This window comes from Chelon labrosus (assembly GCF_963514085.1).
Source record: "Chelon labrosus genome assembly, chromosome: 6".
NCBI classification, from domain to species: Eukaryota; Metazoa; Chordata; class Actinopteri; order Mugiliformes; family Mugilidae; genus Chelon; species Chelon labrosus.
In genome coordinates, this window is record NC_140342.1 from 18,209,357 (window position 1) to 18,236,983 (window position 27,627).

The 27,627-nt window shown below is 45.0% G+C and overlaps 2 protein-coding genes across 9 annotated transcripts in view; one reads left to right on the plus strand and one right to left on the minus strand.

The window, feature by feature from the left end:
* Window positions 1–27,627, plus strand: part of lpin2 (lipin 2) — an 84,756-nt gene that overhangs the window by 19,766 nt on the left and 37,363 nt on the right. For 3 of the 8 annotated variants that reach the window (XM_084546429.1, XM_084546428.1, XM_084546425.1), the window contains exon 20: window positions 65–1,359. In XM_084546429.1, coding sequence (XP_084402555.1) covers window positions 65–209 — 145 coding nt within the window. In that variant the 3' untranslated portion in view covers window positions 210–1,359. Of the gene's footprint in view, window positions 1–64; window positions 1,360–8,051; window positions 8,146–8,409; window positions 8,431–8,482; window positions 8,612–27,627 lie in introns of those variants that run through there. The other 5 variants (XM_084546426.1, XM_084546427.1, XR_014699113.1 and 2 more) reach the window with 4 other exon arrangements.
* emilin2a (elastin microfibril interfacer 2a) lies at window positions 1,498–23,401 on the minus strand. Its single transcript, XM_084546423.1, has 9 exons — window positions 21,364–23,401; window positions 20,609–20,734; window positions 17,930–18,120; window positions 15,885–17,804; window positions 8,456–8,794; window positions 6,099–6,155; window positions 5,127–5,183; window positions 4,802–4,942; window positions 1,498–4,253 (listed from the first exon to the last, which is right to left on the minus strand). The coding sequence occupies exons 1-9, from the start codon at window positions 21,543–21,545 to the stop codon at window positions 3,943–3,945; spliced, it is 3,324 nt and encodes a 1,107-aa protein (XP_084402549.1). The 5' UTR covers window positions 21,546–23,401; the 3' UTR covers window positions 1,498–3,942.

The window sequence follows — 27,627 nt, forward strand, 5'->3', positions numbered from 1 at the left end:
AATGGCTATTATTATCCCGTCTTCTCTAGGTCTGATCTTGTCTTTCTCATCTTTGTTTTCCCAGCTATGGCCGACTCAGTGAGCTGGTGGAGCATGTGTTCCCCTTGTTGAGCAAGGAGCAGAACGAGGCCTTCCTAATGCCAGAGTACAGCTCTTTCTGCTACTGGAGGCAGCCCATACCGGACATCAACCCCGATGAACTGCTCTAATCTTGCACGCTTGGATGCACAGGTATACGTGTGAATGCAATCGGACTCTGGACTTGAATGCATCGCCAGAACACACACACGCAAACACACGTGGACCGGAGCCCAAATTCCCCACCGTAGCTCTCAGACATACGCAACTTTGCAGTGACACAGGGTTTTTAAGCATAAACACAAAAAAAAAAAAAAGCTGGTAAACTGTAATTACCCATTATAGATGAGTGGATATTATTACCAGAGCAGTAAATCCTGATGAAGTATCTATTTACGAGTCCCCTGGAAGACAAGGGAATAATCACCAACTGCCTCTGAAGGTGCCCCGCCCAGTGACCACCCTTTAGCCGACGTGAAGGGATAGAGATCATCTTTTTCTCTGTGAGTCTACAACTTCAAGCACACAGGATGGTCTGTTTTAGCAATCAGGGGGGAGGGGCAGGAGCACCTCATGACGCACTAGAGTCTGAGCTGTGCAGAAGGAAATGTATTCTCGGATCGCATTTCTCGCAGTCTTCTGAAACACCCTGACAAAAGTCAAACATTCAAAATAAAAAAACCAACACACTGTTAATTAAAACAGGGCAGGCAATTAACACCAGGAAGCAGTCGCTTGCCGTTTCGTATTTCACTGTGGCTGCTGTGTTTGCCTGAATCTAAGTCTCCCACTTGTATTTGGAGGCGTCTAAAGAAGTTAAAACAGTGGTTGGTAAATACCGGATTAAACCAACTATGAACCATATTCAGTTAGTAGTTAGTTTCCAGCAGTTTTCCTCACTCTGGACCGACTCCGGTGATTAGTTCACTTTCAGGATAAGATTTCTCAAGGCCACTTTTTCCACCGGCGAGGCAACGACCTTCATACACAGTGAGTCATGTTTGGTATTAATATTAAAGGTCACACTCGGGATCTGCTTTTTATTTTATTTTTTTCCGCCAAGTATATGAAGATGCACAGTTAGTTGTGACTTAAAAAAACAAAATGAAGCAGCTTCACTGAATACTGTCTCGCTGTCGTTAATAATCTGTTTCGTTCTGTTAATTCAAGCTCTGGTGTGTTTCGTTTAACGATGCCGTCATTATTTATGATAATTGATATGTTTAAGTTATTGATTTCTATCGTGATGCCTTTGCTTGTCTGAAAAAAAAAAAAGAAAAATAATAATAATAATTTATCACCAATGCAATGTGGAAATACTTCGAATTGTTATTTTGAATGGCTGGTCACAGAATAACATGCACTTAACAGTAACCGCTAGGCCTCGTCACGTGTCCCACGGCGACCTGCATCCCTTCGTTTTTGGCGGTGACGACGCGTGAAGGCGCATTTCCGGAGCAGACCTCAGAATCCGCAGCTTTAGTATTAAAAATGTGTATAAATGTAAAAGCTTGAGTCAGAAGAGTGGAGACAAAAAAAAAAAAAAGCAGATTGGAAATGAAGGATTTTTGTTTTAGAAAAGACTAAGGGATGATGTAAGTACGTGTGTGTGTGCGCGTAGCTAATCACTGAGTGCTGCTGCTGCTGCTGCTGTTGAGGTTGCAGCATCGTGCGCCTCTTGCTTACGTTCCCTCGGTGGCTTTACCAAGACTCATCCGACGCACTTTGCCTAAGCTGCGCCGAGAGACGCAGACTTACAACTCAGCACACCTCTCACCCACATGCACTTCACTGACGGTCTAAGAAGACAGTAGACCAGAGTATGCAATCCTTGCAGGATGAAGAGTTCTAGTTTCACCTCTTGTTGTTAGAATTATTGATAAGGTGGTTCTTCTTTGTTGTTTTCGAAGCAAAAGTGCGTTTGAAAAACAGAAATAATGTTTATTGCGGAGGGGGTGAGGGGTCCTGAAAAAGAGGTATCTCAGCAACCCCTCAGCCTCGCCGTGTGTCTGAGCATGTGTGCCTCTGCAGAACAGGAGGAGATAAAACAAACTGGGTCTTGTTTGGAGATAAACAGGAAATACTTGACTCCGTACAGGAAGCTTTTTGAAAGCGCTTTCCGCGGCATTATGTGTGCGATGATAGGAAAGACGCGCATCGTGCCTCCGAGGCAAGTGTAACATGATAATATGTGCAAGTGAAGACTAAGACGAGCAGGAGCAAACAAAAACCATCCGACGTTAAAAAATAAATAAAAAATATAGCACAGTTTATGATGACGGCTACTGACTCACTAATAGTTGCCATTACTTCAGAAGTGTTTCCGCATTTGCTCTGTAGCTCCGTTTGTGATGATTAAAATGTGTGTTTATTGATTTGTTTGCTCGTTCGAATAGATTTATCTTCTAATTAGCTAAAAGGAATTCCATTCTTTCTATGAAAGTAAAACATCTTGTGTGAAAGAATCACACTTCATCCTGTATGATCCTGGGATATGTGGTATATTATGTTTGTTCCCGCTCAACTGCTGTTGGAAAATGATCCGGTGTACACGCTGATCGACACATCCTTCCCGTCTCCGATGCCTTGTTTTTTTGTTTTTTTTTTGTTTTCTTTTTTCGTTCGTATCATTTCTTCTTAAAAGTGTACGTGGGACTGTTTCGTTTGGATGTAACGCTTGCTATTTGATTGTGTCTGCTGACCAACAGAAGTACCTTAAATGTATGCTGTGTTTGATTTGTATAGAAATGTGGTTTCAAATATGTTTAAAGAACAAAAAATCCATTGTAAGAAGAAAAAAACAAGAAAAAGAGATGAAGGCCTAATGAAGCTAACAAAAAAATGTGGCTTGTGGTCGTATTTGTATTAAATAAAGTTTCTAACTGAATCCTCTCGTGTGTGTGTGTGTGTGTATGTGTGTGTTTGTGTGTGTGAGGCTGAGGCAAAAAGTTCAACAGTAACCGGAGGCAAATGGAATAACCTTTACGCTTTTGCTTATTTTTAAGCAGCCGTACATGATTGAGGGTACTCCAGCTGAAATCTGTGGAGTCGTTCCAAATTCCAGTTGGTGTTTCTAAACATCACAAAGATTTCTTAAAAGAGATTCAGGGAACCGTTATTTATTAACACTGAATTAAAAGCTGCCCTTTCTTCTTTTTAAGGGTTAACAGAAGCTGATCTCAAGGCTAAATAGTTCTCATAATTTAAGCTCGGAAAGTTAAAGTCTCAGGAGTGAGGAAAAGGGAAATTTATCTTTCATCCACACCCACTTTACGTAAGTGATTTTCTTTCCTTTCTGTTTTTTTTCTTGCCTTCTCGTCTTTCTCAGAGGAGTTTCTGAAGCCGGCCAAGTCTAAAACATTAATAAAAAAATAAAAAAAAACTTGTTGTGTTTCTTTTTCCTCTCCACGTCCGTCTATTCATTTAGGTTATTAGTCAACAGCTGCTTTCTTTTGCAGAGGAAGTGATCTCATGTTTAATGGTGATTTATGACGGTTTATTTCCTAACCGACCGATCTGAGCTAACCACACGGAGACGTTTCTAGAAATAAACATGACGCTTTATGGATTTTATTATTAATTTACAAACACTTGTACATTAAGACATTCACAATAAGTACAAAAACTTGATAATCAAATATATTAGATACAAATCCTGCTTCTTGTAGTTAGGTATCTTTGGTGAGTGGCTAAAAAAATTGCAAGGTAACTTCATAATTGAATTCATAACTGGGCATCTTCACACAGTGGCATCTGCATCACAGCAAATCAGTGAAAACATCACGTTTTCCTCCAGTCCGTCTATCTGGGAACCAACTAGTCCTCGTTGTCTGCTGCTCCAGCTGAGCTCCAGCTGAGCTCCAGCTATCGTTTGGCCTGCGGCGCGTACAGGAAGAGGGCGCTGAAGGTGGAGAGGATCTCCCTGGACTCCGTCGTGGCCAGCTGGCCCCCGGTCCTCACCAGACCCACGCGGTCTCCTTTCCTCAGGGGTAGGATCAGGCTGAAGGACGCGGTTTCTCCGCAGCCGCAGGAGCCGCCCCGTTGACCGGCTGAGCTCCTCAGCCTCTGGACGCTGCGGTTGGACACGGACAGCACGGCCTCGACGCCCTGGCCCTGCTTTGCGGTCAGCAGGCCTGAGATCAGGTATCGGCCGTCTTGTGGTACGGTGAAGGTCCCTGCAGGTGAAAGGCAAAGATTTAGTCTGGATTTAATTAGTAATATCAATCTCATGTCTACCACTGTTGGGTTTGTAATCAGGGCCCCCCTTACGGGTCAAAAACTGGTTTTGGTTTCCATTCATGACAACTGCATGATGGGAATTTTTTGGATAAATCCTCCATATCAAGGCTTATGCTTTTTGAATTATCCAGGAGTTAGGAGGAGTCGGGCACTGCCAAGATGGCGGCAGACGGAGCCCGACCACACTGAGCTTCAAAATCACTCTTAAGGAATCTAATCAGGTTCGTCCATCCTGTTTTAGCCTCCCTTCTCAAACCTTGTAGTGGACATGAAGCGTTTTTTCCACTAAAAGAAAAATGTCACAGGAAATTGCACGGACAACAAAAGCATTGAGAGTGAGCCTGGTTGTAAAACCAAAACAATGAGCTGAAAGACACTAAAACGGATCACTGCAAGAGTCTCCCAGCAGCTTTAGATGATAATACGACTTCACACCTTTGTGTTATTCGTCACAGATCCAGTAGCAAATCATTTCTTACTCTACCTGTATTAGGATTGTAGTGTCCACCGTCGTTGACTAGGACTCTGTTAAAGCGAATGACGCCGAAGTCTCCGGAGAACGGCTGCTGCGTGAGGCCAGCGGAGAAGGAGAGGGGCTCTGAGAAGACGCTGGTGTCTACTGAAACTGGACCAAGAAACGTGTATGTACGTCAATCGGCATCTCTTTTCAAAGACACATTACTGCAAGTCTGACCGGTTACAGCGTCTTCACATTGGTTCTAATGCAAAACATTTTTTTTGATTTATTCTTTATCTTTGCAGAATTACGAGAGAGAGGCAGAGAGGTGGTTAGTCAAAAACGTTTTTACCTGGAGAGTCAGCGGGAGCTTGATACATGGTGTTCCAGGGCACCTTAGCTACGGGAGCTACAAGGTACAAACAGTGCAAAATATGTTAGCTCATTAGGTATTGTTGTAGTTACAGATCTTAGAGCCAAAACAGTCATACACTGATCAGCCACAACATTATGACCACTGACAGGAGAAGTAAATAACATTGACCGTCTTGTGACAATTCAGTGTTCTGCTGGGAAACTTTTGGACCTGGCATTCATGTGGATGTTACTTAGACATGTAGCACCCACGTAGACCAGACCAGACCAGACCAGACCAGGCACCCCCACCCCATAGCAATGAAAAAAACACTTTAGGAACAACTAAAAAAAAAAAAAAAACATGAAAAACAGCACAAGGTGTTGACCTGGCCTCCAAATTCACTAGATCCCAAACTGATCAAGTATCTGTGTATCTGTGGATCCTAGGGTCCTGATTCAGGAGGGTTGTATCCTGATTCAGGACCCTAGGACAACACTGTGTTGCCAGACACCACAGGACACCCTCAGAAGGCCCATGTCCATTCTCTGATGAGTCACAACTGTTTTGGAGCCACAATATTAGGATATTAGGTTATGGCTGATCGGTGTAAATGTATCATTCTTGTCTCTGGGTGTACGTTTTAAATAAACACACTGAATTTATTAGGTGTTTGCATGCGTTGCTGGTCAGGGTTTAAGTGAATATAGTCATTATCTCATTATCCATCACCTCAGACTGTCTACTCTGGGTAGAACTTTCTGGCAAGTGCCCGCAGGCGAGCGAAAATCCCTCCACGATCCACCCACAGCTCCTTAAACTAAACACATCCAGTTCCCACTCCCTCACACTCCCTGGCTGCAAATTATTCACAGCTTTTCCGTTTTTGTTTTTTTAACTCCGGTGTACTGGAATGGCAAAGCCTTGCAGATGTACGCAGTGTAACTTCATGATGAACTGCTGCAATACCTCGGCGGCTGCTCGACGGCTGAGGTCTGTAAGACGCGGGCTGCGGAGGGTTGTATCCTGCGAAAAAGAAACAGATGACAAACACATTATGGTTTATCTCCATCTGAAGGGGAGGGTCAGCCAGCGCTCCTGCAGCTGTTTGGTTTTCCATTAGAAAACTTTATGGCGAGTTTCCCCCGAGGTGAAGGTATAAATTAAAACAAACGTGGTTGCAATCCGGGCTGCGCAGTTTTTGTCGGGTTTTGGAGACGGTTTGATTTTGATTAACTGTTTCGGGTCAGTTTTCAGATGTAAAAGCAGAATCAAATGTTCACAGTCTCCTCCGAGCATTTAAAAAGATTTGCAGGTAGTTGCTCTGTTTCACCTCCGAATGAATCCTCCTGTCACAACAACGTGGTAAATAATTGAAACCTTGAAACAAAAACTCATAGTCTATTCCAGAGTGTGGAGATGAATTATACATTTTGAATGCCTCTGTTTGTTTCTCGTGTTAAGATTTCAGACTAATTGGCATTTACATGACTTATTCTCCAACATTGCCAGTAACTAATGTAGGCTGGTCTCTGACTGTGAAGGCTACAACAAAGCCTTTGTTTTGTGATATTTAATTTATTCTCCCTGCGCGCAGTGCCACAGCGTTTGATTTGGCATCCTCGAAAAAAAAAACAAAAAAAACAAATGTGATAATCAAAAGCTCACTCTCGAGCTGTGTGTCAAAAAGGCGCTCGCTCCGTGCCACGTTTTGTCACCGCTGATTAGTTTTGATGAGCGCGCCTGACGTCACGGTGAACCGTCGGCGCTGCTTAAATGGGAGGAACATACATCCACTGTGTCAGACGTGTGGTAATGCTGGCTCCTCTTGGCTCTACGCGGTGCCAGAATGACGGCGGCGTCGTAAATCTTCTTGTCTTGTAATCGCAGTCATTGCTGTTTCATTCATAACACAAGGAGACTGTGCATCAGGCTCTGGCATAACACTTTAATTCACAGTTTAATCTGCGGCGTAGTATATTGAAGAGTAACAACTTTGTGTTTAAGACAGTTAGCAATAAATTTGTACTTTTTGTTACTGAAAATTGAACACACTGGGTCAAAGGGCAATGAAAATGAGTTACCATATATTTCCAATAAACACCTCAGGAAAATATAATTTTATATCATTAATATAATATTCAATAGATTGTATTTATTGTTACATTAGGCTGTGCACATAAGTGGATGTGTATTTCTTTAACATGAACCCTATCACGCTTGGATCTATGGGCTAGTTTTAAAGCCCTAAGCCTTTAGCATTGGGCTGTCGCCATCTTGGATTTACTTGGAGCCAAAAGAGGGAGGTGCTAGGGATGAACCTAGCGCCGTAGCTTCTCTATCTCCGCATTTTACGAATTGACTGTTTTGGATTCATAAAGATGGAACACATCGAGGAGAGGTCAACTGTGGTGGTTTGGAGAAACAAACATTTGTATGACTCGTATTTTTGGCAAAAGTTTCAGTCGCCATTGTTGAAAGTGAAGCAGGAAGTAGAAACAGAGATTAACCCGACTGCCAAAAGTGACAGAGCTCTGACTAACGTTAGGGTGGCGTTGTTACAGAGCGAGCCAGACTGACTCAAGTATAAATGACTCGTACCGGCGTAGGCTACGTGTGCATGTTATGGCGTCTATGTGTATGAGTACCCTGAACTACCATGAGCACACTGATCGGAAGATGCTAATTTAGCTAATGGCATCATAATAGGTTAGAGAGGTTGATCATTTTAAAGCTGAACTGTCCATGGGAGACGGTACCTAGTGGTCATCATTGGTATTGCACTTCAAACCACTTTTGGGTCAAAAAACACTGTTGGTTCCCATTCATATCAACTGTATGATGGAGAATGTTTTTAGATAGTCCCCCCATTCACTCATTTAAATCATGTCAAGGCTTATACTCCTCTACTTTTTGAATTAGCCGGGCCTTAGGAGGAGTCAGGCACTGCCAAGATGGCGGCAGACGGAGCCCGCCCTCGCTGAGCTTCAAAATCACTCATCAGGAATCTAATCAGGTTCGTCCATCTTCATATAAAGGTTTAAAGTTGTATTAGCTTCACTTCTCAAACCCTGTGGCTACATCCATCAACAGTATTATATATAGTCTATACTCAAAATAGTCTTGCTTTGGATTTTTAAATTTACGACAAACAGCAGTAATACAATGTTTGGATCCAATGTAAATCTGTTTTTGTGCAGCAAACCCATGTGATCTTGTGTGAATGCAGATTTCTGGTGCCCTAAAAATAACATTTGCAGCTTAGTTTTTTCATCTGCAGAATGAAGGTAGTACCAAACATAATCACGACCATTGGCATCTCTCACCTGGCGCTGATGCAAACCCTTTGACAGGTTTGCCCAAGGAGTCCTCCGACCCTCTCCGTACCGTCACCCTGCGCATGTACCCCGGAGGTCCCGCCTCTCCCGTCTCCACCACGGGCCGCACGGGAACCAGAGGCAGAGTGGGCAGGCGACCGGAGGGCTGGCTTGGCGGGCTGATCCGGATCGTGTGCAAGTTGGGCTGCACCGGTTGGCTGGGGCTGTACGGCTGCCTGGGGCTGGACGGCATGGCAGGGATGAAGAGAGGGATGTGGATTTCTTGGGTTCTGGTTCTGCCAGCGGTGTCTGGCAAAGAAGCAGGCCGCTCCGGTCTGAGCGCCACTCCTAGGAAGGTGAAAGGAAAGGGAGTGAAAGCAGGTCAAGCAGCGTCATCAAGCATAAAACATTTCTGGTCATAGCACGTCTTTGGATCCAGTTGATTTTAAAAATGTACTTTTTGGTATAAATTTCGCTTCCTCTATTACATTCAAACCTCCTCCTTCTCTTTAAAATGTTCCCTTAATGACTTTGACAACAAGCCTTCGCTGCACCTCCCAGCTGTATTTTTTATTTTTTTTTCCCCAGTACTGTTATTTATTACCCCTCATAAAAGCAAAGTGGGCGGTCAGTGTGAATGATCTGAGTGGAAACAACACGGCTGCTTTCCAGACCCCCTGAGGTCACAGACATCACCTAAGCCTCTGAGGTGAGAGCACAGACGCTACGAGAGCGTCCCGGGGACAAATAACAAAATAATGTCGGACGACTCTCACGACCAGATGTCAGATTTGTGTCGCACTGCATTTACGATTCGACGGCAAAGGACAACAACGATTCAGCAGGCGGAGTCAGCACACTAAATATTGTACACGATTACAAACCTTAACAAAAGCTTCCAGGCGTAAAGAAGATTCATTGCAATCCAATATTTACTCAAATATTTCAGTCTGGACCGAACTGGTGCTCTGACATTCCGACATTCCCTACGTCCCTGAAGCCTCTATCGGGGCGCCCAAAATACCGTTTGTTTGCACAAGACAAGAAAGAGAGGCTAAATTCATCGCTGTCTGATCCCCTAAGTTGAAAATCTGTATCGATCGTGAACATAAAAAAATTAGCCTTCTTGGGTCAGACTTTGAACAAACATCCGTCTCTTCTGCCAAGACGATACGACGATGGAAGAGAGATTGATCAAAATGTCGCTGAATTATGATCGATAACTGTGATGCGGAACGAAACATGCCAGCAAAAGGCGAGGAAGAAGACAACTGCTAGCTAGAAAACAGCTACGTGCACCGATCAGGCATAACATTATGACCTAACATTGTATAGGTCTCCCTTGTGCCTCCAAAACAGTTGTGACTCATCAGAGAATGGACATAGGCCTTCTGAGGGTGTCCTGTGGTGTCTGGCAACAGGATGTTGTTAGTGGGTCCTATGGGTTGAGGGGAGGGTCCTCTGTGGATCATCCCACAGATACTTGATCAGTTTGGGATCTAGTGAATTTGGAGGCCAGGTCAACACCTTGTGCTTTTTTCCATGTTTTTTTTAGTCGTTCCTAAACTGTTTTTGTGTGTGTGTCTGTGTCAGGCTGCATCCTGCTGGGGATGGCTGCTGCCATCAAGGAGTGTCACTGCTATGGGGTGGGGGTGCCTGGTCTGGTCCAGGTGGGTGCTACATGTCTAAGTAACATCCACATAAATGCCAGGTCCAAAAGTTTCCCAGCAGAACATTGTATTGTCACAAGATGGTCAATGTTATGTACTTCTCCTGTCAGTGGTCATAATGTTGTGGCTGATTGGTGTAAAGAATGCAGTTAACTCTGAATTTGTTTGTTTAGATCAAAAAAGTCCACTAAAGGTATACTCTCCCACTCATATCTCACGGTCTCCGCCACTAGATGAGAACTTAAACCATTTATTTCCAAGGTGAAGAATAAGAATTAATTTTTAGTGTCTTGTAACTCAAATAATAATCTGTAGTTAGTGTCAATACGAATTCACGAGGGACCGAAGTTCTGCCACAGCCAAATATATTACAATAAATCTGAAGTACCTGAAAGCAACTGAATGAAATTAGACTCTGCCTGCTTCTCCTCTTACTCTGGATCATGAAAGTAATCAAGCACCCTGTTCTTATCAAATAAAACATCATCAGCCATCAACTGAATTCTTCCCTCTGACTGCCAGTGGTACCACAAGCTACGCAGACACCACATGTGTAATCAAAAACAAATTAAACCCAGCTATCATGTTGTTCTGCCGTAATCTGAAATCTCGTCTTCATTTCCTCCCTGTGCCTCCTTCAGGACGTCGGTTGCCCGAGTGCATATTTCCCATGAGCTCTCAGCCTGGGTCTCACTAAGGGGTGCGACCGCAGAGTCGTAAAAAAAAACAAAACAGAACAACACACACACACACATTGAGAAAGGCGCGCACATTTGCACACTTGCAACCGAAAGCGTCGCCGCAACCAGATGTTATTGCTCACCAGCAGATTGAGACACCGCAGGGGTGAACATGGACGGACTTTAGCGGAAAGAGTGTGTGAAAGCGTCGGGGAATATTGCAGCAGAACGCAGCTGATCGTGCGATGGAAAAGGGAGTCAAGGGGCACGGAGGAGAAGGGTGTGGCGCTTACAGTAATGTGCATCACTCGCCGTCTGACATACATTTTTTTTTTATTTTCCTTTTCTTGCAACGCACATGGACATGATTTAATCCCCCCGCCCCGTTTCGTTCTTCCAGCCGTATTAATGACGAGAGGTTCAAATTGTGCGCCGCATGGCAGACCTCTGGGACTCCCATTGTGAGTACGGGTCTCCTCTGAAGACTTCCAGATGAGCTCCCAAGCCAGAGATGGAAACGCCACACCTCGCAGCTTTCGGATAGCTCACCAGGGAAGCGGTCGCAGTCGACGCCTAAAAACTCCGGTGGTGCCCGAATACATGCAGCGTGTGTGGTGTCGAATAAAATTTTCCGTTCTTTCACAACAAACACCCTTTGACTTATAAAAAAAAAAGCCTTTCATGTCTCCCTTTTTCCCTTGTATTTCCTCATCACAGCGGACAGTTAATCTCGCAGCCTGTCTCTCCAGTATACAGTGATCAATTGCAAAGCATCGATCCGTGAAATCAAAGCCTTTATTTTACCCTTGCTTTGAAACAACTGGCCTCGTCTGTCGATGAGACGCTTACAGGACAGGGTGGAGAGGGAGGAGAGGGAGATGAGTCCTCTGGTGCACTTGGAAGGACGAATCGAAAGAAGAAATTTGGACGGGAGGAGAGAGAGCGACGGGGGAGGGAGTGAAAGGAGAGCAAATTCAGAGATATGAGAGAGAGGGAGCGATGGAAATGACAGGGATGGACTGGGACCCTTTCCAAAAAGAGGAGTAGGAAAAAAGCAAACTGAGAATAAAGGGAAGAAAAATTCAGCACAAGAAGGTTGATTTGTCACCGCGTGAATGAGGAACAGCGTGCAGGAGCGCTCTCCATATTCCTACATTACATTACCTCTATTAAGCTCATTTGCAACCATTAAGATAATGCAATCCCCCGTGTCGTCTCAAAAGACATTTGAATGATACAGTCAGTTATTCTTAACCACAGCTCCCCCGACCGAGAGGGAAAAACAACAAGAGACAAACAAACAGACCTCTGCAGCAGAAGCAGCTGCTGCCGAGGGCGAGCCGCTGCCAGCATTTTACAACCAAAGTCACGCAATTCCATTCAGCAGTCGCGCTGAGCGAGGGCGAAGCTATTCCAGTTAATCTCTCAGTTATGTTATTACAACACCTCATCTGTTCGCAGTGTCCTCGGGGTCGTCATATGACTGCGTGGAGAATATGAGCTCCAGCAAGGAGAGGAAACATTTCCGTCGGCTCGCAACCACCGGCACCACCACCACACCCACAGAGCTGGATATTTTATCTCTATTTAGACTGTGTCTCTCTTGTCCAAACTTACAGAAAGATCTAGATCTCGAGCCACGCGGCCCAACTCCCTGTCTTGAGGGATTTAGGATACAGGCACCAAGCCGGAGAGAATAAGATCTGCACTGAAAAGAAAGCTCTGACACTTTTAGAAATAAGCTAACTGACTCAGGCATAACATTATGACCACCTTCCTAATATTGTGCAGGTCTCCCTTGTGCCTCTAAAGCAGTTGTGACTCATCAGAGAATGGACATGGGCCTTCTGAGGGCGTCCTGTGGTGTCTGGCAACAGGATGTTGTTAGTGGGGTCCTGTGGGTTTCGGGGAGGGGCCTCTGTGGATCATCCCACAGGTACTTAAATCAGTTTGGGATCTAGTGAATTTGGAGGCCAGCTGCTGTTCATGTTTTTTGAGTTGTTCCTAAACCGTTCTGCTGGGTATGACTACTGCCACCAAGGAGTGTCATTGCTACGGGGTGGGGGTGCCTGGTCTGGTCTAGGTGGGTGCTACATGTCTAAGTAACATCCACACGAATGCCAGGTCCAAAAGTTTCCCAGCAGAACATTGTATTGTCACATAATGGGCAATGGTATTTACTTCTCCTATGGCTGATCGATGTAAATAGGAAGTTTGCAATCTTAGATCCGAACAAAAACCAGAAGACAAAGTCTGCCTTTCTTCTCTAAAGTTCACCGTGTTTGTTAAACCAGCTTTGAAATGTAATTTCAGTGACAATTCAGCCTTTTACAGGGAGCTATGTGCCGAACTACATCTCGGCCAGAACCTGTTACCAGGCAACAAGTGGACACTCCAGGATGTTGCTGTTAATTTGTCTCGGAGCTTTCGAGGTAGACGGCCGCATCTGGACAGAGCCAAAGCTAGCTGTTTGCCCTCTATTTCTACACCTCACAGCTGGCTATTATATACATTTCTCACAGTCCTCCGCGCAGTTCCGGTTGATTTAGTGCGGTATTTGCCAGGTTATGGTCTCCGAGAGCTCATTTCAAACAACTACACCGGAAGGTGGAGTAGAAAGCTCGCCATCAGAGAGGAGGGAGAGGCGATAACGGCACATATCAGGCATCGGGCTATGTCTCCGCAGAGACGCGTACTGAAAGTGCCACAAATCCTAGAGTAAAAAAGCTTGAACGATGAGTAGCTTTTTCGTGCCCCGCTCCTTTCTCTCACCTCTGGCTGCCAATCGTGGCGTGAATTGACTGTGAATGTTTGCTCCGGGAAGTTAGAGACACACAGACACCCTTTATCCGACGTTGAGAATGTGTGGAGGGACGGGGGATGGGGGGATGGGGGGATGGGGGGCTCTGACGCTATCATACAACACAACACAACACAGTACGGACAAATGTTCCATTTAAGGTAATGAAATCAAATATCAGAGTTTGGAAACAACAGGCCATGTCTGGCAAACGCAAAGACGGATTACAAAATGTCCTCACACTTTGCCTCTCTCAACAACTCCACCGCTGATCCATCTGCCCTCCTTTCGTCCTCGGCTCCCTGTCATACCATAGCTCCGGGAGGACGGTGTCAAGAAGACGAGGCACCCGGGCGATGGGGCCCCAATCATGACATCACAGCTGAGTGTAGCTGGAGCATCTGGTCCTGGGTGTGGAGTCCCGCTTTCTCCCCTCTCCATCAAGACTGACTCCAGCAGTGAGTCAGGGGGCCTTAATGAGGACCAGACTCCACACATCAGGCTGAGGTCACCCTACGGGAATCTCTGGGGGCTGGCATGTGTAAGGAGAAAGAAAGCAGGCGGGGAGGTGTGCTGTGTACCAAGAGACTGAGGTTTGAAGTCTGTGGTATGAGCTGAAAAAGCAATGTCACGGTGACAGAAAGAAGAACTCTTGTTCATAAAGGGATCGGGGAGGATGGTGCGGTTTGCTCGGGGCGTTCTGACATTTACATAAGGGAGCGACGAAACGGCGTAAGTAAATCACCACGGCGCGCGGGACGGGCTGTAAAAATTCAAGATTCTTGGTTACCTGTCTCCTTCCCGATCTAATAACTGGGGAATTCTTGGGACAACATGAATCTAAGTCACAGGAAGTCTCCTGTGTGGGCCCCTGCCTCTCTCGGTGCCGGGACATATTGAATGACATATTCAAGGCAAGAACGGGAGGCCCAGTGAACTCGTGTCCTCCCACTCTGGGAAATACCCTGTGGCCATTCACGGGATCCAATCCTTCCCTCCAAGCCTCTGCGTAAACCCAGCAAGCAGCATGTATTATATGGAGGATTATCTGCAGGAAAAGTTTGTGTTTACACAGATGTTAATCACGCTTGATAAACTCATATTTTGGAAGTTGAGGAGGAAACTGAAAAAAAGATTGTGTGTATTTAGTCTTTTTTTTCCCCTTTAGGCTAAATTAAGTGCGTGACTGTAGCAATGTGGCAGTTGTCTGAACGACTCGACTTTTAAATGTCAAAATTGTGCCATAATCTGAATCTAATTACTGTCATGAGACCATGTCATGATAACTCTATCCACTAATGAAGCAGAGCCGGCTAGAACGTTCAGCCAGTCAACTCGTAATTGCAGCTACAGTCACGTACTTTTCTGACTGCAACAGCGCACCCTTTTCATGATGGGGTTGTAGTTGTCAGTCGCACTCCTTTGCTACCACACAGCTCACCTGAAAGTGAACTTGCTGAAACTGCTTTTCCATAAGCACCATTTCCGCAGCAGAATCCCCCTTTAAGGTGTGACGTTGTCACATAGGTTGCATTCAAAATGCTTGTCAGATCATTTATTTTTGATAAAAATAATCCAGCATTCATGCGGCTAGGTTAGAACCCGAGCAGAGTTTTGAGCTTCTGAGTGCAACGCTGAATGCCTTCCGGGGACGACTTCCGAAAATGATGCACCGTTGCTCCTATTTGAGTGATTATTGTGGTTTGCCACTCGCTTGGCTTTTACGACGCCAAGCTTCTCAGCCACTCTGAAAAGCTATTAACGCTTTTGCCTTTTGACGTGTGGGAACCCATCCCGGTTCGTCTGACACCTCTGGGAGTAAAGTTTCAAGACTTCCAGTGTGACAAGAAGAAATCCGGATAACAGAAAACAGATATCTGTGCCTAAGCTTCCTGTTCAAGTCACTGTTCACAGTCTAACCAGCCACCTAAAGGTACGGACGCACCAAACCAACCTCAAAGCTAGCACATGCAGTAAACAACTCTTAACAGCAGGTGGCAGTAGTCTGTATGGCTACCATTAGCTGATGATTTTGAGAGATGACGTCTTGGACCTCAAGTCCGAGGTCAAAAAACATGATTGGTCAATACTCAAACGAAAACCAGAAAGCTTCCGATACCGAAACCTGTCCTTGTCCTACACATTCTGCCACTTTAAATCCAGAGATCTTCTTACAGAAATTAGCTTCAAGAATACATATATAATCAAGCATTGCTGGTTGACTTGCTGCATTGCAGTGAAAGCCTTTTTTCCAGATGTTACCAAAGATAACCGGACCACCAACTCACCTGGTCCTTTGGCCATCGCAGACAGCTGTGTCTGGAACCTCTGCATGGTGTTCTGCAGCGCGGTGATGTCGGCGCCATGTTTCCCACAAGTGACATTCATCCTGTAGACACAGTCCTTCAGGCTTCCGACGTGTGTCTCCAACCCATCTTTCAGTTCTTTGATGTGGGCCGAAACCCCATCTAACCTCCCGCACACCTTTTCAAGGTTGCCGACGCGCGCGTCCACGGCAGATATTTCACCAGAAACACCCCGTGTGTTCTGCTTACACTGATTCAGGCCCGTTGACACCTGTTCACTGAGCGTATCGAGCCTGTTCTTCAGCTCCTCTACCTGACGGCTGGTGGCGTCACGTGAAGACCAGTTGTCCTGTTGGTGTGGACGTCCCACGCTGCTCTGCTCTGCGTGGCAGCATGTTGTGTTTATGTTGTGTATATCTTTTTTGTTTTGGCTCAGGGAGTCGCCCAACCCCGTAACAACGTCAGCCAGACCAAGCACATTATTTTGAAGATTAATGAGTCCCCTCTGGAAGTCTTCCATCGTCATCTTATGTCTCTCATTTCCAGTGGACTCCCTCTGGACAAGGTCTTCCAGTTGTTTGAGCTTGTCAGTGTTGGTGTTGACTTCTGTGTGAAGAACATCCAAGTCATTCCTATAACGTGTCAGGTCCTTCAAAATGTGTCCTAGACTGTTGGATGTAGGTGCAGAACTTTGTCCAGAGCCTGAACATCCCACGGAGCACAACTCTTCAAGAGTATTCACCTTATCATCCAAACCCTGGAGGAGGATCTTGTTGTTGTTGACCTTTGTTTCAATGGCATCAACAGAACCACCGGACATCCCCGCTAAAGAGTTGTTGCTCATTTCCACCAGCATGTTTGTGAACTGGTCGTCCATGCTGTTCAAGCGATCGTCCAGAAGCTGCCGAAGTGCCTCCACTTCATCCGCTATTGTGCGGGTCAGCTTCTCTTCGATGTAGAAACAGTGAGTCTCTGCATTCTGTTCTGTAATGTTTATACGCGCCTCCAGTTCCTCGATCAACATCCCAAAATCACTGACATCCTCAGGTGCAGACAGGTGTGCCAGTTCGTTGTCGATGCGCACGTTCAGGATGCGGTGCGCCTCTGCGATGCGGTCAATCTCACGCCACAGGTCTTTGTGGTCACCGTGGTCGCCTTCCTCTTTGACTGGATCCGTCTGCCTCTGAGTTCGTACGGGTCCATCTGCGGCAGCCATGTCCAGACGTAGTGCTCGGATCTCCTTTCTCAGATCAGCCTCCTTGGCGTCCACCAGCTTGGTCAACTTTGTCAAAACTTGGTCATCACTGTCTTCGCAGGTCTTCTGCAGCGTCTGGATCTTGTCATTGCATGAGTTCTGTACTTTGGCCATCTGTTCCTCCACGTTCTGGTCCAGCTCTTTCTTTAGCTTCTCCAATTTGCCATCAATGTAGGTCTGTATGACATCAAACTCTGCTATGGGCGGAGTCTGAGACTGAGAGGCATCCATCAGGACGCGTATTTGCCCTTCATGACTTGTTGTGATTCCCCTTAAGTCATCCAAAGCTTCTTCTTTGTTTTTCAGTGCATTATTGATATCATCCAAACGAGCCTCTATTTTTTCCAGTGCCTTCTCTCCGGCAATCCCTCCTCTGGTGGCCTGATGGCCATCCAGCACCGCTGGGCTCTCCTCTGTGTCTGCAGCCGTGGAGCTGTCTGGTGGACGCATGTTGTTTAGAAGTGTCACCAGCATCTTCTTGGTGTCATCCTGCAGGTCTGTGCGGAGGTTGGCGGTTAACCCTGTTAAAGCAGACTGGAGATCCACCACCGTCTGAGACAGACGCTGAACTTCACTTTCCAGAAGACGCACCTTGTCCATCCCACCATTCCTCGTCTCATAGTGTGGCGTTTCTCTACGCTCTGTCCCTATAATCACGAAATATATTAAATTCTGAGTTAGCTTTTTAGTGACATTTTGTTAACATATTTGGTATTATATTGTAAAATGGCATAAAAGGAAACTTTAGTTAGGACAGAATATAGTTTCTTACTCTGTGTGTGTCTGGTTGTGTGTCCAGGATTTGGTAGGAGGAAAGGCTGTGTTCCCTGCACTGTTTGTCGATCTTGGGTTGGTTTTAAATCTTTACAGTTGGGACCTTGGTAACCAGGACAGCATCTCCACTCCAACTCTGTGACTGTCTTATAGGCAATCTTGTATGTGGGTCGAAACCGAGTTTGGTATCTGTAATAAACAAGAGCAGAGACATTTTTCAAAGCCTCAAACATATATAAACAGAAAGGGGGAACACTGGATGTTATTTCCAACATCAAACCCGGATCCTTTGCATGCAAGTGAATCATTGCTTTTGCTTTCTATGCAAGAACTTCTTTGCTTTTTGAAAAAAAAGACTATGTATGTTTTTACTGGGAAGCGTTGACTCCTGTATCACCAAACCGACATGGATATTTCGTTTCCTCAGTACATGAACATTTCAGCTTTTTAGCCAACAAAAGCAGTTCCCAAAGAAACAATGGATGACATAATTTCCCTGAAGGCAGAGGTCATGTCATGAAGAACATCTGGAAAGTCCATGTCTGACACAATCGTCTTTGCACATTTCCCAACTATCAATGATAACAGTGTTCCAGTTCGACCAAGAGAAAAGTTAAAATGTGTGGGACACTGAACACCGAGGCTGTAATCAACAACGTGTGCATAACTCTCATCCTGACATGAGATAACACGAAGCCAGTCCTCTTCAACTATTCTTTCTTTATGCAGAAACTTGGAAATATTCTCTGGTGACCTTTTCCATGGCACAAAGGCTTCTTGTGCATGTGTTTGTGTTTGGAGCACGGAACTAAACCACAGATAGCAACTAACAATGATTCACCAAAGCAAAGTATATTAAATTTCAACATCGTCCAGTGCAAAATTTGCAGCTGTTACTCACCAGTTACTGGTACAGACATCCCTATTTACAGCAAACACTTACATAAAAGATTTGTTTACCGCAAAAGTTTGGGATTTGGATGTGGAATCTAATCAATTTGTGTGGTAGTTTGACATGATTTATTATTGTTTCCAACTTAGAGGGAGGTAAAAAAAATAGGCGTGCTGAGAAATGTCTATGAATATTTAGATTACGCATTGCTTTTTTTAACCACGGTAATAAATCATACGCACAATCAGAACTGTTGAGCGGCACGTTAATCATCGGCGAGGATATGACGCCGCTCTTGAACTTCCTTCCTGGTGATGTGGTTTCTGTTTGAATCGATAAGGAGGTTTTTAAAATTTTTCTGGAATGATTACTAAAGCTACGAAAGGACAGGGAGTTGTGTTATAGTGAGGGCCAAACACTATCTCACTGTGAACCATCTGTCTGTGATAACACATTTGAACACCACGAAACTATATGCAACAATATACATATTTAGATTAAGATTGATTCTGCCGGCGCTGACTGGAGAGCACGTTAGGGGGGTTGTTAGACGGGAAACTAACCTCTTATCATGACATGTTGGAGATTTGGCTGTCTAGATTTGATAACGACACTTCTGATGACTTCTCAGCCCAGTTCAAAAGCTGCATCCATGCTTCTGCGTCGGACCTACACCTTGCCCTACGCCGTGGCCTGAAATTCACCTCCCCAGAAATTTAGCAACATATTGCGGCAACTCAGACCACAACAGCTGTGACTGGTCTGAAAGGCATTTCCTCGTCCAGACGCTTGCTCACCCCCTACACACCATCTACACGGATGTCTTCCGTCTTTTCTGAGTTCCTGACAAGTTGCAACAAACAACTTGGTTTATGCTGCAGGAGATCAGACCAAGCTCTTGAGGCTGTATGCCCTCAATGGATCTACGTAGCGCCTACGCCGTAGCCTGTGCAGTGTTAGCATTTACACTTGTGCGCTGGTGCGTTGACGTCGTTCTACGCTAGGTCTGCAGCTATCCGGCTGTGATGACTTTCTTTGTGTACTTCAACAATGGCGATTGGAACAGAGTGGCTCACTTTAGAGTGAATAATTGTTGTTACTGAAATCACCCCGGCAAAGAAAAGACAGAGAATTTTCTGTGCTTGTCCGGCCGCTAAGAGACAAGGAAATACATTTCAGACCTATCCAGCTGTTCCCCTGCAATGTGTTGTTGCATTTCCGGGGGGAAGTTGCATGGACTAGCTCTGACACAAAAGAATAAATCAGGTTTCTGGCGACCTGACCAGGAGGTATGCTAACTCTGAGCCAAGGCCTGCTGGTTGGCTAAAGCCATCAAAGACTCTGTAGAGAATACAGGATGGATGGATGTTTGGTGTTGGAAAAAAAACAATCTCACACACATTGGAGAGACCTCTAAATATACTTGAAAATGTCACATTTTTAGATATCGCATGTGTTGTGGGTGGAAAGTAGAGCCGAGGAGGCCAAGAATGAACGGTAACGCTTGCCTCAACTTGGATGGTCAATTAAAGTTTGAAAGTTCTAGTCTTCATGACCTTCTTGCTTCATTTCCTGTGCAGCCCTTTCGCCTTTTTCAGTTGGCTTCCTAAGCTGTGCTTTCTGGTCCTGCCAATTGAGTCTAACAGCCAGTGTGAATATCTCTGCTTCCATCTCTCTTTCTCTCTCTCTCTCTCTCTCTTTAAAGGAAACATTTCTCATCCAGTCCGTCTCACGCATCTAAACATGCACCCTCAACCCCCTTCTCCTCGCTCCTGGGATGCTCACGTCACTTCTTGCTGGCAGTCGGGCTGGTAGGCTGGGCAGGGGGCCACCACGGGCTCCTGGAAGCTCTGCGCACTCCCCTGCACGGCGCAGCTCACGTTCCTGTGCACCACATAGGCGCACCAGTTCCTGGGGAGGGAGGTGAAGATAAGTCAGACGTATATATTCCAAGAAGTCTAACCATTCCGTTTCACGCATATTGCGCGCACACACGCCATAGAAAATAGCTGGACTGGTGATTATGCAATAAAATCATCATAATTAGGTCCATATGCCTAACCGAGCTTTTCCCAAAACGCAGCTTCGTTTCAAGTTTTTTCCCCCCATAGTTTTTCTTTCTAATTCACCAGGAAACATTTAGAAATTCATTCATGGTCTCTTGTGGATGAGATGTTGTAATCAGTGACATTCCAGCGCGTATCTGGATCTTATCACCTTCGAGTGAACAACACTGGTGAACTCGAGCCAAATTTAGTCTCCGGCCGATAAAGCAGCAGTGAATGTGACTACATATGACCATAAGAGGATAAGCCTTCACCGATCTGAGGTCGAACCGGTCAAGGAGAAGTTTGGAACTCGTCGGGTTTATATTGGCAGCTGCGCAGCAAAAGCGCACGACTTTTCTTTCTTTTGTTTTTAACCTTCGAGCAAAGTGTGCAAGGAACGCCCGCGTTTGGTTTGCTGTGCAGACTCTCTCAAGAGGCAGCAAAGTTTTAAACGGTTCAGCCAAAAAGTATTTTCACAAGCACGTTACTCACCTATTCCTGTGTCTGTGTACCGCTCCAGTGTGTGCAGACCCCTGGAACAAGCCGTAAGAGGAGGGCGACCCGTGAGTGAGGAGAAAGTTTAAAATCAGTGTGAAAACTGCCCACAGCCAGTCCATCTCTCCATGCCGGCAATTCATACTGAACACACGCCTCGAGATAAATATTTCTAACATAGAAAAACGGGCTCTGCTCTGTTGTTGCCGTGCGCGACGTTCCCAAACACCAAAGTTACATTGCCCCTATGACTGATCTCCAGAAAGTGAACTTTGGGGAAGTCCACAATCACTGCAACTCCCCTGGAATGACGTCCAGGGTCCACACCCTCCTCCCAGAAACCCAGAACAGGGAGAAAAGAGACTTTAAAGTAAGTTTATAGCCCCATGGGTGTTGTGATTGTGGTAATGTTTAACTTTAATTAAGTTATTCTCTTTCAAAAACATGAGGTGATTAATTGAGGAGGCAATAATTCACACCTCGCTGATGAATGACAGGATAATGTTCTTTGAAAGCAGCCACCAGAGTTGAAAGAAGTGTGTGTGTGTGTGTGTGTTGGTGGTGGTGATGATATTCATGGCCAGGGATAACAGCAGTGATTTACATTCAGCCCGTCCCCCTCTGGAGAACAGGGATGTGTAGTGTGCCGTCTTTTCCTTCTTTTGTGCAGCAGATCGTTGGGCAAATCCTTCTTCTTTTCTTTTCAAAGCCAAACTGTGATGATTTCTTAATGCAGGAGGAGGCAGAGAAAAGAAGTGGAACATTGGTTGCAAGGAGAGCCTCAGTTCCCAGCACTGGAGGCAGGAATTCACTGTCAGTGCGTTATAGCGCTCTGTGAAAGTGTGAACAGGAGAGTTTGCGTGCGCACAGTTTGCGCTGTGAGGATTATTTCTGGGAGATGGCCTCAAGCAGTTACCTCCTGTTTCCCAGGGTGTTGTCACAGGGAATATTTCACTGTACTGCACGGTATTCCCTCAACTGTTTTTCTTTTTTTTCTTTTCCTCTGAACAGACAGATGCTGTCAGTTTACACAAAGCTGATTATGGAGAGGGATGAAAACAGGTGGTGGTGGATGTTGGCAGCGACGAGGGAGGGGTGAAAATGGAGAGAGCTCCTTGGTGTAATGATTCAGAGGGATGCTGTAAGGCATTGTGGGAGGGAGAAACGTACACCGATCAGGCGTAACATTATGACCACCTTCCTAATATTGTGAAGGTCTCCCTTGTGCCTCCAAAACAGCTGTGACTCATCAGAGAATGGACAAGGGCCTTCTGAGGGTGTCCTGTGGTGTCTGGCAACAGGATGTTGTTGGTGGGGGCCTATGGGTTGAGGGGAAGGGCCTCTGTGGATCAAGCTTGTTCCAGTGCATCCCACAGATAGTTGATCAGTTTGAGATCTAGTGAATTTGGAGGCCAGGTCAGCACCTTGTGCTGTTTTTCATGTTTTGTGTGTACCTGTGTCGGGCTGCATCCTGCCATCAAGGAGTGTCGTTGCTATGGGGTGGGGGTGCATAGTCTGGTCTAGGTGTGCGGTACATGTCTAAATAACATCCACATGAATGCTACGTGCAAAAATTTCCCAGCAGAACGTTGGATTGTCACAAGATGGTCAACGTTATCCACTTCTCCTGTCAGTGGTTTTAATGTTGTGGCTGATCAGACCGCACCGGTTCATCAGATCAGTGATGTACCGTCCATATGCTCACACGAAAGATCATTTACATTCAATTTCCACGTGTTTATTTGCTCTCACATTCATTCAAACTTTGACACACGAGCTTCTTCCAGATGATAAAACGTGTCGTTAATAGGCCTCATGTGAGTTAGGGCAGTGACACTAGTGTGGTCGTTCCCCGAGTGTCCAGAAGAGGGCAGCACAGCAGCAGTAAAAAAAAACCAGCAGGAGCTCCTCGTAGTCATGGCAATTCCTTTCAAAAAAGTGTTGGGAGTGAGAACAAGACATTTCATTACTGAGCAGAGCTGAATTTCCAGCTCCATCACCTGGCCTCACATCATGCTGATGTCAGTTATCCGTGTTATGGACTCCGAATTCACCATCCCTCGCTTATTCCGGTGCATTTTATTGGGATCATGCCATCCCTCAGACCTAATCATCAGCAGCTATTCCCCATTTCTGTGTGCCACCCGGCAGCCGTTGACGTTTACAGCTTGCCGTCAACAGGTGTTAATTCAGATTCACAGGTTCAGGGAATTACAGTGTGTTTTGACTGCTTTGATCGTGGAGTGGGTCATTAGAGCGCTTGCTCTTTGTCTACTGTATTTTAATTTGCCACAATGATATTATCAAGCCCCACACCTCACACCTGTGTGTGCAGCGCGAGGTAAAAATAGTCATTAACTTGGTACGTGCCCTGACATTCACGCCGAGCAGGGAGTAAGATGAGTCACGACTGAAGGAATATACCGGGCTCTTTTTATCTGGAAAAAACAACAACAACACACACAGCCACGGCTTCTCCCATAAATCCACGCTCCATTTGCGCGTCTCTCCCCCTTTCTGATCAATTTCTTATTTTTCAACTTTGCAGAAGTTGCAGGACTGATTGGACTTTAAACAGCCTGGGCTGCCTGAACACAAACGGGGAGGCTTCTTTGCAGCACACAATGCATTTGTCACTGAGACAAGCGTTTTGCAAGGCCGCCCCTTCATCATGACTCGCTTTGAATCCTTTAAATTCCATGAAGCTGTGACCTTGATCTTTACCCTAACGCACAATAGCTGGCGTACCTGGGCAGGGGGTTCAGTTGCAGCTCAGGCGACACAAAGCAGATGTCTTTCCTTTGAAAGGACCAGATTTGTGCTTTATTGCAAACCAGTGCACTCTATAAGTCCTGGCAAACACGGCTTCAAAGTATTTGGATCAAATGGAGCTCAATACGGAGCATTGTGGACATTGTGGCTTCTCAACATTAAACATGCCCTTTCAAATAAAAAAAATGATAATACTAACACTGATTTTGCCTCCTAGGGAGAGTGAGCAGTGCTGCAGAGATTGCTTTCATTTAGCAACCACGTGCATTGCACCATGATATCGCTACACTTCCACCGGGTGACTCAGTGGGAGAGCCGGGGCCGGTGCACGCTTCCCACACAGGTGCCTTTCAAAGGGGGTCAACGGGCTGCGTGTGTGTGTGTGTGTGTGTGTGGGGGGGGGGCTCTTCCTTACTTTACTTTCTCTCCTTCAGCTCCACAAAGTGAAACAGGCTGCAGGAGACGCAGTGTTGTGATCACACAGCCATGCATGTGCAGATGCTTGCTCCTTTTAGAAATGCACATGAAGACGCGCATAAATACGCGTTAAAGACTCCTCGACTCATTGCTGCCCGCTACGCCCACTCTCAGAGGCTTTTTGAAAACATGTTTGGTATGTGAAGAATCAACTGTACCAGACTGTCTTCTGCCATTATTTCACATTTATCTCCCATCTCTGCTTTCCAGCGTAAAAGACATGTCAGAGGCCGACTTGTCACTTTGTAATAGTCGACTACACTAAAATAGCGCTCTAATTAGTCAACCTTTCCATTATGTGTGACACTTGCATTTGTGGGCGCTTAGCCCGATTTATCTTCTCAGATTATTAATTGGCATGACATTGCATGTGTGTGTGTGTGAGAGAGAGCTCCTCGGGATCACACTGCAGCTTGGATTTTTCTTGTTTTTAATATAGTGGGTATGATTCACTACAGTGCCATGATCAGAACTGTAAAAGTTCAAACAAATGTCATGGTCAAAGTCTGACGTGAAGACAGACTCGGAGACAAAGGGAGAGAGATGTAGCTGCTCGTCGTGGATGTAAACAAATAACGGCGCCCACCCACACACATTTAAAGTCTCACCCCTTTGAGTCTCCTGCGCGCACACACACACACAGACATGGGCAAATTAGGAAAGCTGATTTATTGGTGTTAAAATGTTAATATAGCTATAAGCCGTGCTCATGAATTGTTAATTACAGCCCTGACACACTCGTCACCTAAAATGTTAATGAGGTGAGATTGCGTCGGGGGCCGAGAGGTCTCTGTGAGCTAGTGAGCAAATACAACAGATGAGCTGGATCCACAAGACCCCCGGCCCCCGCACGCTATAATAAGGATTGCTGAAGGCACCTGAGATGGGTCGTGGCCATTCAGCCATATAGTTATTAAATTAATGAATGGCAGTGTGTGATTTAACCACTGTGATAGTGAAAGGGTATGGGAAGTAGGCCTATAATCTATGTTTAGTCTCAACCCAGCCTGCATCTGGACTGTCTTCTCCTAAACTGAATCATCAGAGGAGGAACGAGTATTTATAATAAAAAGCAGCCTTAAAATAACCACTTGTCAAGTTTCACTTTGAGTACAACACGGAGCCTCAAATAATTGTAAAAATCTTCACTGCTGCACGCCAAACAAATATTTGTTAGAGCGAACTTGACTAAAACCGGCCAGCTTGTTCAGACAGATAAATGGAGTCGCATTGCAAACAACGCCGCGTCCCAAATCCATAAATACTAATTCTATACACAAGGATGGATTGATTGGGTCTACGATGAACGAGCCCTGGGATCCACGGTCCCACGGGGGCCCTTGGTCAGAGCCTCTGTTTACAGTAGAGTGACGTTCAGACTATTTTGTTGGGAAAATAAATCTAACAAAGAGGCTCAGAGTCACCAAACAAAGAAGCATAACTCTCCTGTATATATGTGTGTCTTGTTCTAATAAATAACCAAGTATATTGTTTAAGTTTGGTTTTGTGGCATTCAGGCTTACAGGAAATAAACACATTTCCTGCTGCTTTCTAATGAGATTCTACTAGGCTACCATTTACCAAATAAAAGTAAATAATAATATTAATTTGCAAAATTAGCATTCGTTTGTAGAAATAAAATGTGACTCTTTAATTATTTTCTAATATAAAACACAAAAGGCGGGCTTTATAAGTGTTAAAACACCTTCCTGTTGACTGTTTTGCCTGACTGAGCTGCTTATCTGCTGTGTGCCGTTTGTTAGCCGTTGCTAGCCGTTTGTTAGCCGTTGCTAGCCGTGTGCTAGCTAACTCAATGCTACGGTGGCTAATGTAGCTTTTCTTAAACAAGCTAGCGCCTCAAACTTGTTAAAACATGTCGCTTTGTGGGGGAACCATTATATATTTTGGACTAACATCAAACGTGCTGCCTTCAACATTAGCTTCGAACATCTGCAACCTTCGCCCAAAGGAAATGCAGGAATTAGCATGTTGGTCTACTTCACCAAGCTAGCAAGTTCAGGTAAGTTTTTGCCGTTTATTTTAACACAACTCACACGGTGTCACACGCTTTGTTTGAATCAATAAATGTGTTTAGTCTTTTTGTGGACTTGAACATAGCTTGGATGAATAGGCAGTTGTATTTTGGGGTGTGATTAATGTTTTATTGTCTTGCTAGCTGCTAATTGCTAAATGCTTCTGCTAATGGCTGCTAATATCTGCTTTTCCCCTTTCCATTTAAATTAATTATTGCCTGAATTGTCTGATTATAATTAATTGTGGAGCCCTGTTTTGGACTTGCTGATGGTTTGGCTTGAACGCTACTGCTTAGTTATTTGCAAGGCGTTGACATGTACTGTCAGTTTATTAGGTACACCAGGTGGTAGGATTACAGATTATTTCTGCTGCCTTCCTTATTTCATATAAATAGATGGGATAATTTAATAGAAACACATGTATGTATAATTTACAAACCGCTCTGTGTAATTATATTAAACAGGCCCACAAAATTGATCAAAAGATGACAGATTGACAGAAACTGGAATTTATGTTGAAAATGGGATTTATTGCAGGGCTATTGCATTTGTCTGCAACAGAGTTTAAAGATTGTTTGATTGTGTATATATATATATGTTTGTCGTGCATCAACATTGGTTGCTATTGTTTTACGTCATTTAATGGTTTCTATACAATGCTGGCTTCATGACAAACTCAGAATAGCTTTTGTCACTTTCAAGATACGTTCAAGCGCCGTCACTTCTTCTGCACACACTTGCCCAGAACATTTCCACACAAACAAAATGGGATCATGTGACTGTGTGCCGTTTAGTTATCATTCACTCATGGTCAACTGCTGCCTATTGGTGCTGTTTATTAACAAGAGACACGTCTGCTCCCGGGGCGTGAAGCGGTGATTGTGTGATGTGTAAGTGAATAATAATCCCCCTGTAGCTGACACGTCTTTGCTGCTGTTGTTTATCGTGTGGCTTTCAATTTATCCAAGCTAGGTTTTCT